Below are 19,587 nucleotides of genomic sequence, written 5' to 3' on the forward strand. Positions count from 1 at the left end.
TCTCTTGTATATTCTCTCAATCTACCAGCCTTCAAATATTGTCTCAATTAGCTATAACTCAATCCATAAAGAAATTATTAGGGAGAAATCATTTCAAGCCCATCTGGAAGAATACAGAAAAGTCTATATACTGTTTGGGAATGGGGCATTATATATTCATTACTGTTCACAACAATAAATGAGCAAGAGGCTACATTTTGATTTTTTTAGAGGCTTTTGATACTCACTGATCATATGCATCCAAATAGGGGCCAGAAATGTCATATAGAAAGTACAAGGAAGAAAGGATAACCACACAGGCGGTGATTTGGAGGACCAGTTCAGAATACAGATACCCATCTTAACTGKAAGATAAGAACTCTATTTCCAAGGGGAGGATGAACTGACCTGTTTTATTCATCCAACTCCCCATTTTTCTTTTCTGCTTTTTCATATGAGGGTCAGCTAGTTACTACTGAACATCGGTCAATGCCATCTAGACCCTGAGAAGCAAATGGTTTAATAAACATCACTGCAATGGAGAAAAGGGAGACCAAGAGCTCCCTGTGAATCACAGGCAGGCTACGAAAACGACCGTAAAGTCTCACATACTGAAGCAACTTTTATCAAGCTGCCTGAACTGGTCATCTCTGGCAATGTTTCTTCATCAAACCAACTTTACAGGCCACGAGTCTTGCTTTCTCCCTTTATTGCAGACCTGTCTTATCAGCAAGGGAACATCCATGAGAAAAAGCTGCCAGAGGGGATAAAGAAAAACTCCCTGGACCCGTCTCAGCAGGACACCGAAGTTTCCTTGCACACTAAGGTGCTCCAGATGGTGGTCTGCAGCTTCGTTCACAGAGTTCCTCAAAGCATTTGGGGCATCCTGCTTTCTGAGCCTTTCGTGGCTGAACTTGCAAAGTATTAYTAGCAGACATTTTCAATGCTTTTTCACTAAAAGTGAAATGTCAATTAATTCTCATAATTAAATGATCGTTCTTTAGACTTCTACTAAGTAYATTACCTAATAACATTCTCAATCTTGCCTGTTACTGCCATGTCTTCAGTTTCCCTTTGCACGATAAGGCTAATAAGCTAAACCTACAGCTTTATAAGCCTATAGCTCAGCATTGCATAAATTATATGTAGCTTTTCCATATAAATTCTTCAATCACAGCAATGCAACAAAAACCAGCATATTGTTTTAGCAGGTATTAAATTTTGCCAGATCAYAATTAGATTGTACCTTAGACATGGAGCTTAGTGCTTAACAAGAATCATTATATTGAATAGCAGGGCTAATATTTTAACTCTCCTAACATGTTATTGTTCAATAAGGAGGTATACACTTCTGTAATTCTGTCTTCTGTGGATAACATCAGCGATAAAACAGAAATACTGCAGCTTTTTTCCCTGCTAATTCATATGTAGATTTGTTTCCTATGTATATTGCATGCTCCATGTATTTTTAAAAGTGTATTAAAGCATGTGACATACTATCATTCTTCAGCACAAATATATTTATTTTATATTGTATTAGGCATAAAATATTTCACTTCTATACCGCATAAACCTGCCAGCAACTATATTTGAGTAGGCCTAAATATGCATGAGATTTCCATGGTAAAGAAAGAATTCTCCTTTTACGTCCTTTAATTCTGTCCTTTTACGTCCTTTAATTCTCTTTTGAGTTTGATTTATAATACTGGTGGGGCAGAAGGAGCTTTTGGATGAAGAAATTATATCTAGTTACAATAGAAGTACCGTACCTTCTCCACGGAAACTGCCTGCCTGATATGAAGGTGAGAGAACCTTCAGAGAGTCCTCCTAACCTAAACTATTCTTTATTCCTAAGAACTGAACAGACAAAACAACAACAACAACCATTTTTTGAGATTTCAGAGAACAGTATTCTGYGGTACACTAACACAAAACTTAAAGCTTCTTAGTAATTAATCTGCATTCTAACTCAATGGACAATACGATTAATAATCTGGTTTCTTCTCAAATCCTTAAGGGAATTTAATACAAAATAAAATTTTCAGTTTATCCTGCAGTTCATAAGGAAGCCTGGAGAATATAGCAGGAATGAACAAGTCAGTATTCTCAAAACTGTTAGAATGGCCTGAGAAATCCAATTTTGCCTGTCATTTACAAACCTAAGCTGGTAACCTTTAACATTAATACCTCTAAAATACTCAGAAGAGCATTTTCCTTCCTTGTGCATCTCTTGTCTGAATTAATTGCAWATAACTTCCTGGTCAGTAGCAAATATAGAGAGAAAATTGAAAATCTCAACATAAGAAAGGTAAAAGACAGAACAATATTTTAAGCTAAGGCAGCCCATTCCATCCCTCCACATTTTTGGTCAAGGCTTAAGAGCAATTTATAGAGAGACGGCAGTTTTTGGTCAAATTCCAGTATAGGCATAAGCGTCCTGAACTTAACCACACTGAGGCACTATTCATCACTATAGGTTGAAGATATAAAAAGCAGTCYAGAAATGAGATTTACATCAAAAATAATAAATCAATAGCAAAGTAAAATACTTAAAAAGATCTTCTGCTCCAAGCTGATGCATAGCATGACCTCCCTCCTTTTACACTAGTTGCCACTTCAGTAGAAATTCTTAAATTATCCTAGCGTTTCAAACACTCAAAGCAAATACTTCTTTACCAATTCCATATACTGAAAATGTATTAAAAGACATCAAGGTCATAATATTTTTGTGATCTCCTTCTTCTGCAATAATCCCGCAAGCTATTAAGTTAATAAATGAGTGCTTACCTCCTGAAGAACCCTCTTCATTTTCAGCAGCAATGTCTTTACAGCCGTGCAGTCCTGCAACATCAATCTGAAGGGCAAAGATTCAATTCCTCCTCCTTCTTCCAGACCAGCAAAAGGCCACTCCACCGACGGGCTGCCAGCCAGCTGGCTGACACGAGGGTACCTGCCTTCTCCTTGCTCCACTTCTTTCGATAGCTTTAGGGACAGGTTTCTTAGAAGAGAAACAGAAAGATCAAAGTTGAAATAGGAAAAGGAAACAATGATTTTCAGCATTTACTCTTTCATTTTCAAGAGATATTTCATAAAGATACGTATGACATTAAAAGAATTCAAAACATTCATATTGCACCTATTTTCTCTTTAACCAGGGGGAAAAAGGACAAATTCTGAATGAAGAATAAATCCCAGAGCATGGCTACACCGATAATAATGGTATATTAATTACTGCTAAGGTGCAAAAGGTTTTTAACAGCACTGCATAGGACATCCATGTTCATATCAATTTAATTCACTATAATTAAAGATGTTAGTATAAGTGATGAAGAAAATGGATATTATTCATTTAATGGATAGTTCAAATTTTCTGTTACATTTGAAATTTCATGCAACAGATAACTTAGAATCTCAATTTTATGTACTTCCATCTTTTGGAAGAACCAAGGATCTGTTTCCAGATGCATTTTATTTTAAAGTTAACCTCAGCTCTATAATAATCATATGCTAAAACAGGATTAGCAAGATTTTYTTAGGAAAACAAAACAAAACAAAAACCTGGAAGGAGTCTTACATAGTGTGTTTTTCAGAGAGAAAAATCCCCTAGTAATAAACCCCTTCCTCCTGTGACCAGAGAAACCATGAGTGCACTTGAAGAGAACTGTCATCTTCTGCTAGATGGAATAGATGGAGTATTTGCATATGAACTATTAATGCACTCAAAATTCAACAAATCTTCATTTCTGTTGAAAGAAACACTTTCAATGACTTCAGTGAACTTTATATTGACACAGCACTGTTGAATATACAGAATTATTGTCSTTTTAAAGACAGAACTACCTATTAAGGTGTGAAAAGAACCATCACACATCAAAACTCAATCATAAGGGTTAAAAATCTAAGTTGACTGCTGCAAGATGAACTAATGTCTGCTTACAACTGGCCTATATAAGTGCACAGATCCTATGGTATCACCAACATACCCAAAATCAAATATGACAGAAAAACTCTGTGATATCTCATACAATTGCTTCTACTTGCTGCAGGAAAAAGCTCCTTTGAAATTCATTCTACAACTACTTTTTTCATCAATTTAACAGCAATGTCTAGGTTATCTATTATGGTATTGTTATGGTGATCCACTGCAATTCATTTCAAAGCAGCACTAAGGWTTTAGCATAATAAAAGTTCTTATTGAAACTAGGAGTTTCTCCTTACTAGCTGAACACTTTTTTTGCCTTTGAATTTGGAGAAGGAACAAGTTCCTGAGTCAGTGGCAGCAGCTGCTTAAGGACGGCCAACCCTCCCTACCTTTCAAAGATCCATTTACTGCAAGCAGAAAAATTTTCACAGACATTGGTCAATGCCATGAGATTATAATTCAAATTCATGGAAAGATAACAGAGGAATGAAAAAAGAAAGTTTTTTCTGCACATCAGCACAAACAGAGACTTCTAAAGAAATAGGAATAACTATTTCAAAAGGCATATTCCATCTACTATTAAGTGCCTAAATACTTTGCAAATTCTCATTCCAGGCTTTTCAAACCTGGGAGGCTAAAAGGCAGGCAAAATAGATACTTGGCTAATTATCCACATTAGCATTTTAGGGACAYCAAATCTTTATGACTCTGTCCACCCTCTTCACACAATTTCTCAGTTTTACTTCTGTTCTAGCAGAGAGTGCCTCAAAAGWTACAGGGATTGGACGTTAGAAAATTGAACTGCATCATGTCATAAGCCATATATTGTTTGACATTTTGCAGCTTTTAGTACTCTCTATCATTTATTGGTACTCCAGTACAGAAAWTTTTCAAGGGCAGCCTTTTGGAAAAATGATGTTCAGCATCTGTCATGACCAAACTATGTGCGCGCACACACACAAATGTGCACACATCTTATAATGGCTAGGGTTGCTGTAAGTCAAGAGGCTGTCAGCCTTTCCCATTATAACCTCTCTCCTTTCAAAGGTTTTTATCTCAACCATAAAGATTTCCTTTGGGCTAGAACTTGGTAATCAGGAAGTATGGAATCATATTAAAAAAAAAAAAAATCAATTTTTCAACTCCTGCTCAAGTACAGTTCCTAAAAGCATGTCCAATACTTCTTTCCTTTCTCTGAATTATACAGGAGTTGAGAGCTCCCGTTAGAATCCCTTGATCTAGAACAGGGAAACAAAAACCTTGAGCTTTTGATCCTCTTCTTTCTCCAGGAATCTATTATAAATTTTTAAATATGATGCAAATAGGATAATGTGATACAGCAACTTGGTAGCACCCAAGAAAATAGCTCTGTGGAACAGACCAGTGGAACTTATTCGCTTTCAAGTAGTAACCATGTGGTAGGAAACAAACCATTACATGCAAATCCTAAAAATGAAATGAGACTTTTGGTGTACTGAGGCTCCTGAGCAATTCCATTCTGTTCAAGTTTTTTTCGTGTGAGCTCTGCATGACTGGATGCAGGACGCAGGTGACACAGGACTAGAAAAACAAAATTTCAGCTAAGCTAAGCTAGAGAAGATGAGATGCATACAAGTGCACCAAACAAACTTTTGTAACGCTGAGGAAAAGCAGCAAGGTATATCTGTTCTGCAACCGTCACCTTCTAAGATCAAAATAGCATTTCTTATCAGCTCCAGGAGTGCTTCTGTGCAACRAGTGGGCTAATATTGAATATTTTGCTTGCTAAGAGGTTCACGAGTGATACATACCAGCCAGGTTGACGGGTTTAACTAATACTTAATAAAATGATGCATTCGACTTGCTTGCCTCACATGCCACCCCTCAGGTGCCTTCATCCAACGCGGGGCCTTCTGCCTGGGCTGGGAAGAAGCCCATACTCTTTAATGGAGCCAACACACTAGATTTCCCCTTTAGGGAAAATACATGATTAAACAAATGCATCCCTGATRGTACTCACTGCTGTCTTCACGATTTAAGAACAAGGAGTTACAAAGAGTTGTGTTTAAGTGCAGAGGCTGCCTTCCATCTACATTATGTAGGGAATTTGATTAATATGTCAGGAGGAAACTGCAACTATTAAAGCCATCTTTTATTTCATTATCACATAAAATAGTTAGAACCTAGTCTTATTCTTAAAAGAGCTTTTATGTTAAATCCCCTTTTATGAGCAGTAACTGAAGGCATATAATGGATTTAGCGACATAATATATAAGGAAATCCAGAACATGCATGTCACTATATATTCATTTTTGAAAAACTGCAGTCTATTAGAATGTTTAAAAAGAAATTAATCCTTAAATTGGATTAATCTGTAAGGTTTTCAGGAAACATTATGAAATTAAGCTGCCAGAGAAGTTGCAATTCCATTGGAAACYCCTGCACAGCCACAGTGATTGCAAAGGCCTGATTAAAGGAAAAAAAAAATAATATGAGAAACCCAGCATTAATGTTAATTATAGACATACTACTTACTTGGTCAGCTTTGCTAATAAGAAATTCAGTGCAGGTTTGGGCACAGTGCCTGCAGGTACCCCACCGCATCTCAGACACGGGAAGCRAACAGTCCCCTGTGTATGATCACCTTTTAAGAGTACAGGAAAAGTATTGGGCGCTTCCCAAGCGCGGTGACATCGCGCTGACCACTTGCTGTCACAAGGCACCACGTCCCCATTTGTTCCTGCACTCCCCATGCACCCAAAGTCACKGGTGCAAGCAGAACATGGGCTGCGCAGCCGAGGCAGCGGTCGGCATTATTTCCCTGTCAAAGTGTCCTCTCCAGCTGCTCGCGGGGTTCTATTCACTCATTTACAAGGCAGGTGTTGCTATGCGGGCACTCAGATTTTAATTAGTGAAATTAAGCCCCTTCAAAGGAACATGGTTCTTTTTTTTTTCGTTAAACAAACACATTAGGGACCAAACAAAAAGAAAGCAATAAACTAATTAATGTGTAAGTTAACCTAATTGTGTTGTTCTCACTTGACACCATCAATCACTTGGAGTCTCAGCAGAAACAGGGAAACTGGCCCACCAACAAGAAAATTCTCCAGCCTGTTCCAGTGTGGTCCTGAATGTTTTTCCTTTTGATTCCATTCAAGGAATAATGAGATTATTTAATTTGACCAAAATACTGCAGTAACATTTTTATTCTTCCCTTACAGAGGGAGCTTTCCTATACTTCCTCAGTTTTACTTCATCTACTACAGAAAACGTAATATTTGGGCAAATTGAGGCCCGAGGCAGATGAAGAAGAAATGTTCAAGCAGACTGAGCATGCAGGCCCTAAGTTCAGAAATCTGAAACATTTTTCAGTACCTCTGAATATTTAATGGAATCCACTACAAGAAATAAGWAGCATGAAAAAAATAAAAGCAGCACTAGGATGTTTGTTATAATATTTTTGTTTTGATGCTCAACTCTCTTAAATCAGAAGAATGTTAGATCCCCTGTCTCTTATCCTTGGCTTTCAGATTATCCACATTAAGATTAAAAGATGATTTCCATGGCTTACGGCTTACTCTGTGGTTACTGCCTTCTCTTGACTTACCAGCACAGCTGGAGGCACTGTAACTGCTTCTATGGGTGCACTGGCAGGTAAATGTAGCATTGAAAACAACATGAAGAGCAGTGCAGGACAGGAAGATACAACCTTAGAAAAGGTGCATCTCACTGAGAACTTGTAGCCCATGATTTCATTCTAATGGCCAAAGGCTTTTTTTTTTTTTGATTGCACATATTTAAATTTCAAACAATTAAAATTTATTAGAATTAACTTGTAGTAGAATTCATAGCAATTCCTCTGAGAAATGTTAAGCATGTCCTTTTGAAAGTAGAGGATAAAGAAATCAAACGTGGACCTGCCTACCTCTATGCTCTGTAAAACCACTGAATGTTGGTATGAAYTGACTTAAGACTTTGAAACTTTTGGGTTAATAATGTAATGCCATYCCCTTCTCCTTGCTTTGAGGGACATAAAATCCATTGGACACATCCAGTAACACTCACATTAAGCTAGTTCTCACTCTCTAAGTCTGACACACAGAAACTTAGGAATACTTTAGCAATTTGGGGGCATCAATGGAAAAGAGTCCCAACAAGTATGCACGGAACATAARCTGCAAAGAGAAGAAGGGAGAAGAGGTGATATTTAAGAGAGGATGATCAAATGAAGAACAAGATATTTGCCTGCTATTATGAGAACAGTTTTATTCCTTACTGGATGGTAGTTTTTCCCCCTCATTTATTGATTCAAGAGTTTGGTGGCTTTTGTTTGCTTGTTTGTTTAAAAACTGTGCCTTCTCATGTGTTTGAACAAGCAGAGAGTCATTTGGGGATCAACTGCAGCAGAAAAAGAGGCAGATAACATGCCTGGGAATAGAGAAGCTTTGTCTGGGCATTAAGGTACAACTAGTGCCAAGCGTCTCAACTCRGGCCCAAGGCACCTTGCCACAGACCATGTTCAGCAGCGACTCGGGGCCGTTCGGGGAAGTCTCCGTGCCAAGGCTTGCACAAAAGGTGCAGATCTCCCYGGCCTGTGCCACCCTCCTGCTCCCGACTCAGCCGACTTGCATGTTATCTCATCTTCTCTGCTGGGCGCACKGAAGAATGCTTGACATTTAGAAGTAGATAACACTGGCTGGTTGCAAAGGGGAAGGTTTCTATTCACGTTAAGCAGCACAGACACCGATCACTATCTTGGTTCAGCTGCGTCTGAAACAAAGCCCAGGATGCAAACGACTTCTCTGTGCAGAGCAGAGGAGACAGATAAACGTCCTCCTGCCTGCCATGACCTCTCCCAGGTGGGACAACCTCATCCTGATCAATACAGCGAGGGGCACTTGTCACAAAGGGATGAAGTTTCATTTTTCTGACAGGACTGACAAATATTATAATGCTGCTTGTCACCTGCTTTATGGGAGGATGACAGAGGAAGATGAGGCAGATATCAAATTAACTCCTAAAAAACACTCTGGATGTCACCAAACCCCAGAGACGTCACCAGTATTCACTTTAAAAACTCAGTTCTTGGGCCTCAAAATCAAACTGTTGTGCAGTCTGCATTTAGCAGTTGATGGACATTTAATGTCACCTAATAAAAGCACTACTTTACCAGTTAAAACATCAAGTTGATGTAAAGCATGGGCAAAGCTTGAGAAAGAAGAGTGCATATGACGAGATCTATGACAAGCAGAATTTATATGGATTATTACTTATTTAATCATTACTTGTTTTCCGTGGTGGCCATGAGTTATTAACAGCCCTTTCATTTCCCTTCCTTGTTTTGCCCAAGGAGACCAAGCCTCAAAGATRTATAGGGCCTGGGTTGCATTCATCTGAAGATCATTTAATAAAGTTCAGTAACACATGCCTGCTTCCCAACAGCTGAGTTTACCTAACACTTTTGCCCTAATTTAAGGTATGTGAATGAAATCTGAGAATTTCTGGATTTGTGGAGTGCTTGGGGCAGGTAGTAAAAGGATCTATTCCTTTATGTTTTATGGCACCATTTGAACTGAGGCTAAATCTACAAACAGGAATCATTCTCAAAAACCTTTGCTCAATGATACCATCGCTTTTGAGAACATTGTGCAAAATACTTAAAGACTGGAAAATATTCCTGGGAAATAACAAAGCAGAGAGCACAATCTGCTTGAATCACTTTCAAGAAGATGAGAAGACAGAAACAGAGTCCCAATCCTAAAACTACATGACCATAACTCACTACTACAAATATTTAAACTTGTTATAAATAATTCAGTATGTTAAAAGTTTGCAAAGAAATTTAGATGAGATTTGGATATGTCTGCTTATAATTTTTGACTTGTTTTTTTTTCTCTCCTTTCTTCTTTTCAACACAACATTATTTGTCATGATTTTTGCTTTATTTTCCACAATGAACAATATTGGGAAAGAGGAATTCATAGATCAGAGCACAGTTTAAGCAAAAATCACTTTTAGATCATTTCATGGATCCTTTGATACTACAAATTATTTTTAGAGAACATAAAGTAAAAAATCATTAAGCTAATTCAGATCATTTTTCCCCTCATCCCATCACTCCCAAATAAAATCATCACTGGGAATAATTCTAAGGGACAAACTCATTTCAGCAGCAATTCATTTCAATGACAGAGAAAACTGTCTCAATGGGTAAAATTCTTATGGATACGGATATCAATCCAAWCCTACTTAATCTCTGTTTTTCATTTGCAGAGCTATCTGAGAGAGATGATGAAAGGTACGTGACCTTGACTCTTCCTCCTCAGAATAAGCCAGCAAGAATTTTTGACATGCAAAACTTAAATGTCACCAGTCATGCTCTTGCCACAGCAATAATAAAGAGAAGAAAATGCTTGGAATGTAAATTAGAAGACACAGGAATATTAATTTCTGCATTTCAAGCAAACTAAGTGATGATAATCCAAGAAGTAATTCCTCTTCTCACAACTTCCAGGGGAAGAAGAGAAGTCTGCTTTTTACAAAGAACAAAGAGTTCACTGCCAACAGAAAGAAGAGCTATGCATCCTACAGGGATGATTAAATAACATGAGGATAAGCGATCATTCCTTTGGAGCACTAACCAGAGACCATGTTACAAGGTAGTTGTTGAGAAAGTCATTGACAAAACCCAAAGTTTTAGGGAAGAATTCACTACTGCATCCCAGCTTAAAAGGGCACATTTTATATCGCACTAAGTACTGCTGCAATATAAAATGAAAGCCCTGGGCCGTCCATAGGCACTACTGGATGCAGGAACACGAATTCTCATGGCAGTCATACATCCAAATATTGATAATATTTGGATATTTGGAACACATACAATATATCTTGAGCTTTCAGAGAGCAAGGTAAAGAACGAGGAGAAGTAGCACATGGAACTATAGTTGAAGGACGTGGTCTCCCCAGGCCGGGGGAAGCAGCTTCACCCCTGCTCTAGCACTTGATCTCTGTGCAGATTCACTCCTGTTCCTCTTTGGAAGCAGATCAAAAGCAATTTCATATTCTACTGAGGCACTGCAGCATTCATCACTCTTCTTCTGTAACTTCAGCTTTGGTTCCTCCTGAATCTCTCCACTTGATTTAGGATTTTAACATCTAAGTGGAAAAATTGCCTTTTCAGATGGCTTTCCATAAATTTTAATTTTTTGAAGTCACAAAACAAAGTTGAAGTAAGAGACTTCTTATGAAAGAGAAATCTTTTTTCACTAAAAAACCTGAAGAGCGGAGGCAGATCTTATTTGGTGGGTTATGTGGGCCATCCCCTCTGCAGCAGTAGCAGCACATCAGCTCGGGCACGCTCTTCTGACCTGATCTGCTCTCACGCTTATTGCAGTGAGCAGAGCGAAATATGCCAGTACCCAAGTCAACACTAGAGCATTGCAGACCCAGAAGCACATCGCAGCAGCACAGCAGCCTCAGGGCAGGAGGGAGCACACTATTTTTGCTAAATCTGTTTATTTCCTCCCCTTTTAATTCCTCCTCATTTCACGCTTGCAGAAATTTTGATCCAAATTTAGATGCACAAGAGAAGGAGCTTCATGCGACAGATGCTGAATCTGTTTGATGTGACAAGGCCTACTGCTCATGCAGGTATCTTTTCAGAGGAAAAATATCTTCAAGTCTCAGTTATATTAAGGACTGCTTTTTACCTCACACCATCTGAACATATCGTGTTGCATGAAACCAATAACAGTGTTTTGTGACCAAATATTCTTGTCTACCCTGCAGACTCAAACTGAACTTAGGTTGTTGAGAAAAGTAAGAAGCTGTGAGAAGGCAGAAACCAGCAGAAGCAAAGAACGGATGTAAATCCAAAAATCCTTCCTTCTCTTAAGGATTTCCATCTGCAGGCTTAGAGTACAGAAAAGCAGACATCACTTGACTTTGCCCCTCAGGACTGCCCCCAAACTGCCCTTGCAAACCCATTCCATTCAACAGCAGAAGGATGAAAAGCAGCAATTGCTGTGCCACTGACCTAATATATGCTGGCTAAGGGCCTTTCTCTTCATTGGCTTCCTTGATCCTTTTCAAAGACATTCAAGAGCTGTTTGCCTTTGCCAGTGTCATTTATGCCAGTTTTCCAGGTCACACTGTCCTCCCCATTGCACTTGTTTTCAATAGAGAAAAAACTCTAACTGAAGAAAGGTGATGGGCAGGAGCACATACTGTTGTAGTACGGTCAACATGCTTGTACCAAAATATAAACATTGCTTTAAAATACAACTTCTCTTCCTGCTCCATAGGCTGACCTTCTTGGAAGCACAAGACACAACAACAAAGTTGATCTTTTGTTCTCTCAATTGAAAAAAGAAAAACAAACAGAAATAATTCTCCTTAGTTCTCCTGTTTTGGATATTCTTTCATGTCAACAAGACCTGCTACTGCTGGGCTTAGAATGTCCTGCCCACTGCCAGAATAGCCACCCCACACCTCCAGCTCGCTGTGCCCAGCTGCTTCCTGAGAGAATTAATGACTGTAAAGACAAATAAACATCAAGGGAGGCATCTCATAAGGAAATGGACCATAAAGGCTGAAATAAAAACTCTCACTGAAGCAATCAAAATAAATAAATATGTGACGACCCATTCATGGGGAAAACAAAACCATCAGTAATATAGAAAAGCAATTTAGAGGAGAAGCAGTTTGCCTGTGTCTAACAGAGAGGATGACAGCTCTGAAGAACAAAGAAGGAAGGGAGCTGTCAGCACACGCGGTACGGAGAAACCCAGCGATATGAGGCATCGCGACAGACCCTTCTACTCACGCCCTGCTCTACCACTCATAACCATACAAAATGCATTAAAAAACAAAACAACAACATCGGTGATGGTCGTGCTGCACAAGCTGCATGCCCAGGTCCTGCAGTGCAGGCCCATGTATATACGGGGAAGGGCAACCAGGCTCTCTGTAGGTACTTTAGGCTGGACTCCAGCTTTTATAGCAGTTCCAAGAAGCAGTTCCAACTCAGAAGCTACAGCACTGGCTACAGCTGGAGCCAAGTACTGACTGACAGCTTACAAGCTAAATAGGAGGGACAGGAAAGCAGCACAGAAATGCTGTCACCTGCGTGACGGAAACATACAGGTAGATTATGGTGCTTGTCAGAGCTGCTTTGAACAAGACTTTCAAGGTCCAGCTTTGAAAMTGAGACCAAGATATGTGTACCAGCAAAAAGAGGCAAAAAACAACCAAAACCAACCAACCAACCAAAGAGCTGTGTGAAACTACTAGCTGCAGGGAGTTCACTGAGAACTGAAGAGTAAGGAAAACTACCTTCTAGAGTTAGGAATCAAATATTTGCGTTCATGAAAAAACAACTTGAAAAGAATGGATTCTACCAACTTGAACTGCATTTTCATACCTCATGAGTAAAATAAGGAATTACAAGCAAGATATATTCCTATATATTCCTATATATATTCCAGGGCACTACTTTATCCAGATTTTTGCTTCAGTGAAATCACTATGCTCATGTTTACACATGCTCACTTGAAATACTACAAAAGTTTCAAAAATAAATAAGTTAAAATCTAGAAAATCAAAAAGTTCCTGAAAACAGTTGGGAACTGTAATTTWAAAAAAGGCAGCTTTTAAACCCTACTAGGGATTAGTACCTTTACCAAGTTGTCCATTCAAGTTTTTTAAGCTCTCTTGCACAGTTCTCTTGCACTGCGGTGCACCACGAAGTCACCTTTGTAAAGGGATAGAGTTTTAATTCAATCTAGCTACAAGTTTATTTAAGCTGCAGTGTTTGAAAATGACTCCTTGAACCAGATCCTGAAACTCTCACCCTTCCTGCTAATTCATTTAGCAAAATTTATATGCTTAGGTCTCACTCTTGGTAAGACGGTGAATACTAAGCTCATCCTCCCACTGGTGAAGTTAATTAAAATCTCTCAGACTCCCTGTTTCTCAGATAAGCCTCAATAACTTGCAGCTTACATAGTGGAAATGGTAGCATATATACAAGGGTTACAAAAATCTCAATTTAAGACACAAAGTATTAAAACTAGAATACTGACTTAACATTTGGCATGTATATTCCCTTCCCTATCCTTCCTTTGTTATCATTTAATTTAGATTAAAGTCATCACATTAATCTTCTAACATCCTGTAGTTTTTTCAACATATCCAGAAAGATTCATACATATATTAGCTATTTTCCTTACAAATCCCTCCATATAGCAAAAACTAAGAGGTCAAATAGAGAAATTACACAACATTCTCGTATAGGCAAAATGGAAAAATGTTGCCAAGTAGATGTCTTCATCCAATAGCAATATAAGGTGGAAGGAGGTAAATACATAAAAAAAACTCTAATGTTTTATTAAATAGCTACTATTCCAAATTGYGGTGTTGTAAATATTTTCTTTTGCTGAATGAATAAATGAAAWGCTGTATGTTCACAGTGTTCCTTCCCAGAAATTAAATTCTCACTTGCCTTTTTAAATTCTTGTAGGGAAGACGACATAAGAGCAATACATGATATTAGCCACACGACACAATCTCATTCTGAATAAAATCTAATGATTTGATTTTASACTTAATGTGAAAATCTGTTTTTAACTGTTAATGTTTCCATAAAGAGTTTGTCAGAAAAAATTAAACCCCAGAAGGAACTTCTGAAGCATAAGCAGGATTAAGATTCCTTCATGCTTTTTATATAACACATCTTATACTCCTAAGATGAAAAACTTCAATGTTTTTACCTCTAAGATGAAAACTCCGGTCAAGTCAACATCATCTGCGCATCCTCCGGAGGAGCTGGGGACCCCTCTTCCCGAGTTTTGCAGTAGTAGCTCCCACTGCTGCTCTTGGAGGCATTAGGATGCACACTGCAGGGGAGCAGTTTAAAACTGGGTCCCACATGTAAAAATGACCAGCTGATTTTTATTCATTATTTCTCAGAGTAAATATTCCTCACCTCATGTAGAAAGCAAGTATGACTTCATAGCTTTTTCAGTTGGACTTGCTGACATGCTCTAAGTGTCCGTCTGTYACATTTTCTCCTTGCATATGAGAATAGAATCAAGTACTTCAGGCCACTTTTACTCTGGTTCCRTTATGGGAGATGAAAGCATTCAATAAACAGGTTCCTGCTCTGGCCCACTATAGAGCTGCCCACTGTAGAATCAAATTAGGRCACTTGAAATCTACATGGTTAGTCTAGTACATATATGCCAAATTGTAAACAAGTCAAGCTAGCATGGCTTAGGTGACCTTAATTCCAGTATTACTCAATTTTTTACTTTGCAAGATGGTTATTTTTTTTTTGTCCCCGATAGTGATTTTCGGTGTGCCATTTCCTAGAGTTGTAAGAAATGTCACATAAAGAAAAGAGCAGATCAGTAGATGGATGACAAACATAATCTGAAAACAATTGCAAAGGAAACAGGCTGGTAAGAACAGAGTCYGTATCTGTGTTTCTCAGTTTCAGTGGTTATTCATTCAGTATAGAGGAAAACAAAAGCAGGGAAAAAAAAATCCACTGAGCAACAGCCAGCGGCCACACAGGATGGCTTCGTGTACCGGAGAATTCAAGACAGCTTTATAGGGAATGACAAAGCTAAAATTGTACTTGATTACAGAATTCACTGAATAAACTCAAATGACATTTCTTTGCCCATAAAAACTGCTTGCSAGTAGCATGAATTTATACCCTAAACTACAAGGCCATCTCCTGTACCCACAGGGAATGAATGACTGAAACCTGTCCGCTCTGCAGGAGAACACCCGCATCCTYTCTGGAATAAAAGCCCTGATAAAAGCACTCGAGATGCACACGATGCGTGCCCTTGGACATATGCTCTAATCAAATTTTATAATGCAAAAGTAAACTTCTCGCAAAGCTTTATGTCTATCAAAATTGTTACCAATAAAGTCTTTCATGTTCAAGACTTTCAAATCCAAACATAGTTGCCTGAGGAAAGGACGCCGGCATGGCTACTTTGGCGTTATGGCTGCATTTATCTCTGAGTTGGACATTAACCCTCATGTCTTCAGATGTCCCCTGTCCTCTTTCTGAACAGTGATGCATACGTCAGTGATCATTATTACCTCTGAGAGGCATCATAATTTCAGCAAATGAACCATCAAATTAGAATTTTTTTTTACCCATTTTTTTGCCACATTTCCATGCAGCTGGTCTGATGTGAAATGATGCGTAATGCTCCAAGAATAAAAGTAATAAGAATTCATTTATACTACATATCAGGGAGGGTAATTTGCTCAAACTCGTAACAACGAAAAAGTAAGAAATTGAACATTTACTCACAGACAGAATGACAGACTGTACAACAATATAACCAAAAGAGAAAAAGATGACTTACTAACACTGCAGATGTTTGAAATATTCCTCCTACACATGAAGATATTTAAATGCAAGAATACAATGAGGTGAATTCTGCAGTCCACCGGCTTTAATATGTATCCTTGCAACTTGTCCCTTCACGTTCCTTGCCCCTCTCTACCTCACCCAACTTAGCACCATCCCTTACTTTGCTAATCTTTATCTTTTGCCATCTGATGTCTTTCTAGACATCYATCCATCCATCCACCCACCCACCCTTCACCTACCGAAGCATATTTCTTTGAAATCTCTATCAAATCTCTTTGGACATCATCCTGGGCCAGACTGTATCTGCAGCTCTCAGTAATTTTATGACCTTCCATTGCACATGCACCTGCCCTTCCCAAACCAACAGCTTCACGCTGTCAAGTGCCTAGATGCCTCTCAGGTACACCTGGAAACCTCTCTTTTCAGCACTGCACCCTGCTCCAACCATTTTACCTCATTTTCCATTCTAACACATTTTCCTTACCCGAGTCCTGCCTAAGGAGTTCTTATCCTAGATAGCAACCATATTCATCACAAGCAGTCATTTTCCCCCATATATGCTGGCTTTAAAGCCTGAAGAGTGCACTTCCCCCTTAAACTGCTGCATCTGTTTAACATGGAAGCTTTGGGCTGGAGTCCTTTGGGAAATGAGTGTTTTGCAATCAATTCGGATGAACAGGTCTGTATTAATTTTACATAATTACTTTTATCAGAGGCTAATTCATCTAACTGGATTAAAAAAGAACTTCAATTGAAGACTGATTTGTGATGGTCACACTTCATGCACCAGYGTTCACCAATGAGCTGCGTTCAGAGAAAAGAGAAAGGCCATTCGTTTTGGTTGGACACAGCTCACCACTCCAGCGTCAACACTTACTGCTGTGTTCAGCTGATTTGTAGTTTCTTGCCTTTGTCTTCATTGAGTCTTCTTACTTTTCTGGCTTATATATCAATAACATCAATGACATCACGGGAGAGCATGAATAAAAACGCTCCCTTCCATCACCTTGCAATTTCACGCTTCAAAAAATCAGCGGTATGTCTTTAAATAGAAAACCTAATCTAAACCAGAAACAAAAACCTATGAAAAGTATTAAGAAAATCCTACAATAGCACTTCTATTTCTTTTTTTTTTTCTCTCTTTTTTAAAGCTATGGCTAGAATGCTTTTTCAAAATGCTTTTTCTACCAATGTCTTAGATGCCTGTAAGTGCTGTGGATTATAGCTATCTTGTTAACAGAATAATAACACTTAAAGTTTATATAGCTACTACCACCCCAGGAGAATAGTTTGTTGCTTGTTTGTTTTCGGGCCAGTGTTCAGTTTAAAGTTTTGAATTGCCAGTCTCATAGCAAAGAGCATAACCACAAATAAGCAATGGGGAGATTGATTGGGGATAACGCATGGGGCAAATAGATTCACTACTGAAGGTCCGTTTTGTAGGAACCTCCGAAATTATTTAAAAAAAATAAACAAAAATTAAAAAAAAAATCTAATCAACCCACATCTACCTTTGTACCATTTTTTATSCATGTACATGAGATTAATTCCTTTACTCTTCATATGTATTTTGGCACATTCAGAATCATGCCTACTCCTGCATGGACTTCAGTTGCTAGTGATTTCACAGAGTTAAACAGCTATGTGAAACATTACCAACATGAAAGAATAAATCAGTATTGCATCAGAAACTCTAGGTTTTCTCCTTCTTTCTGGTTTTCAGGACTGGTCTTTCAGTGCCTGAAGGTGTCAGTGGTTATTCTCTCATCTGATTTATAGAACAAACCTCTTTCCCCCCCCCCCCCGCCCCGCCAACAAGTGCTGGAAATAGTTATTGCTAAAATCCTTATTAATTGCCTCAATTAGCAGTCCTCACCTTGGCTAAGTCATTCATCCCCCATGCTCCCAGGCAACAGCTTAGAGAAGGAACCACAATCCTAAAACATCTGGTACCATTTTATAAATGTCACCTTGGCTTTCCCTAAACTTTCACATTCCAAAGAATATTCATTATTTGCACCAACTTCTGTTTGCATAGACCCTGTGCCACTTCTCTGTATGACTTGGGAGAAAAAAGGCAAATCAATCAAAAGACCTTCCAGACAGTTACTGGGTGTGGGTCTGATTCCCAAAACACTGCTCAGCTTCTCAGGCCTGCTGTGCTTCTGCCTTGCAATGCAAAGCTCCAGAGCTCTACTGCTTAGAAAGAACTACCTCAAAATCACAAGACTACTACAGAGTTTTGATACGTAGCTTTATAAAATGGCAATATATTCAGTCCTATATATCTCAAATCAACTGGAGTTAGTGCTTAAGTGTGTTGCGCGGCTCTATAAMGGCTTAAGGAATAGATGCCACAGCCTGTGGTCTTCAGAATGGTCATGCCTACAAAAGCATGAAAACAAGTTAGAGACCTACCCAGGGGTGGAAAGATGCACCTTCAGYTTCTGTGTTTTTTTTAGGGGAGTGCTCAGAAATCATCTCAGACAGTCAAGTAGACAGAGAAGAAATCTTCCTTCCATATAGTAGAACTAAACCATAGAGAGGGATATTAATGCACAGCTACAGATTTCCTCTACTTTCCCACAGTTTCTCTACCGCTAGGCTTGGAATTCTTCATGCAAGGCTGAACACTTAAAATTTAAAAAAAAAACCATAAATAAAACAACAACAACAACAACAACCTGTCACATGTCTGTGGTCCATATCCCAGCTACCACATCCCTATATTTAACTAATCCATGTAATGACTCTGCGATGGATTTGTGTTATCAAGGCTCTGCATACAGAGGACCACAGCAGTAGTATGAAGACACACAGAGCTTGGGTTGCACAGTCAAGCCTCTGCTCTACCTGCGAGCCAAGCACTGACTCAGAGAGTGCAGCGAGTATGAGGCAAATGCTGAATTTTAATGACAGTCTGCTCTGCAATTAAGCTTTGGCTCTGCTGGGCTCTGTAGTTATCGGGTTGAGCTCCATAATTACTGAAAAGGCACAGTGCATTATTTTAAGATTATCTTTACCTGAAGATTACCTTAAAATTCTCTTTCAGTGAGGCACATGTCAATTAAAAGGCACAGCTCAAAATATGCAGCCCTTAAAACTCTTCCACTATGGATTATCAGAGACATCTCTTACCTAGCAAAACCCTCCAGCCCAATCAAGGGCCTGGGTTTTCAGAAAAGGACTTATAGATGGGATTTATTTTCACATGTGTCAAGGGACTTATCAAAGTCTAAGGCTTWGGATGACAGACACGTATTTTTCTGCAAAATGCATCCTGGCAAACCTGAGCATCCTTCCTTGCCTA

The 19,587-nt window shown here is 38.8% G+C and overlaps 1 protein-coding gene across 1 annotated transcript in view; it reads right to left on the reverse strand.

The window, feature by feature from the left end:
- The window catches only part of CCSER1 (coiled-coil serine rich protein 1), a 488,588-nt gene that overhangs the window by 291,711 nt on the left and 177,290 nt on the right, over nucleotides 1-19,587 (reverse strand). The window contains exon 6 of the mRNA XM_026040000.1: nucleotides 2,767-2,977. Within this exon, the coding sequence (XP_025895785.1) occupies nucleotides 2,767-2,977 (211 nt within the window). The remainder of the gene's footprint in view (nucleotides 1-2,766; nucleotides 2,978-19,587) is intronic.

This window comes from Nothoprocta perdicaria, unplaced genomic scaffold, assembly GCF_003342845.1.
Source record: "Nothoprocta perdicaria isolate Ctin4 unplaced genomic scaffold, notPer1 scaffold_249, whole genome shotgun sequence".
NCBI lineage: Eukaryota > Metazoa > Chordata > Aves > Tinamiformes > Tinamidae > Nothoprocta > Nothoprocta perdicaria.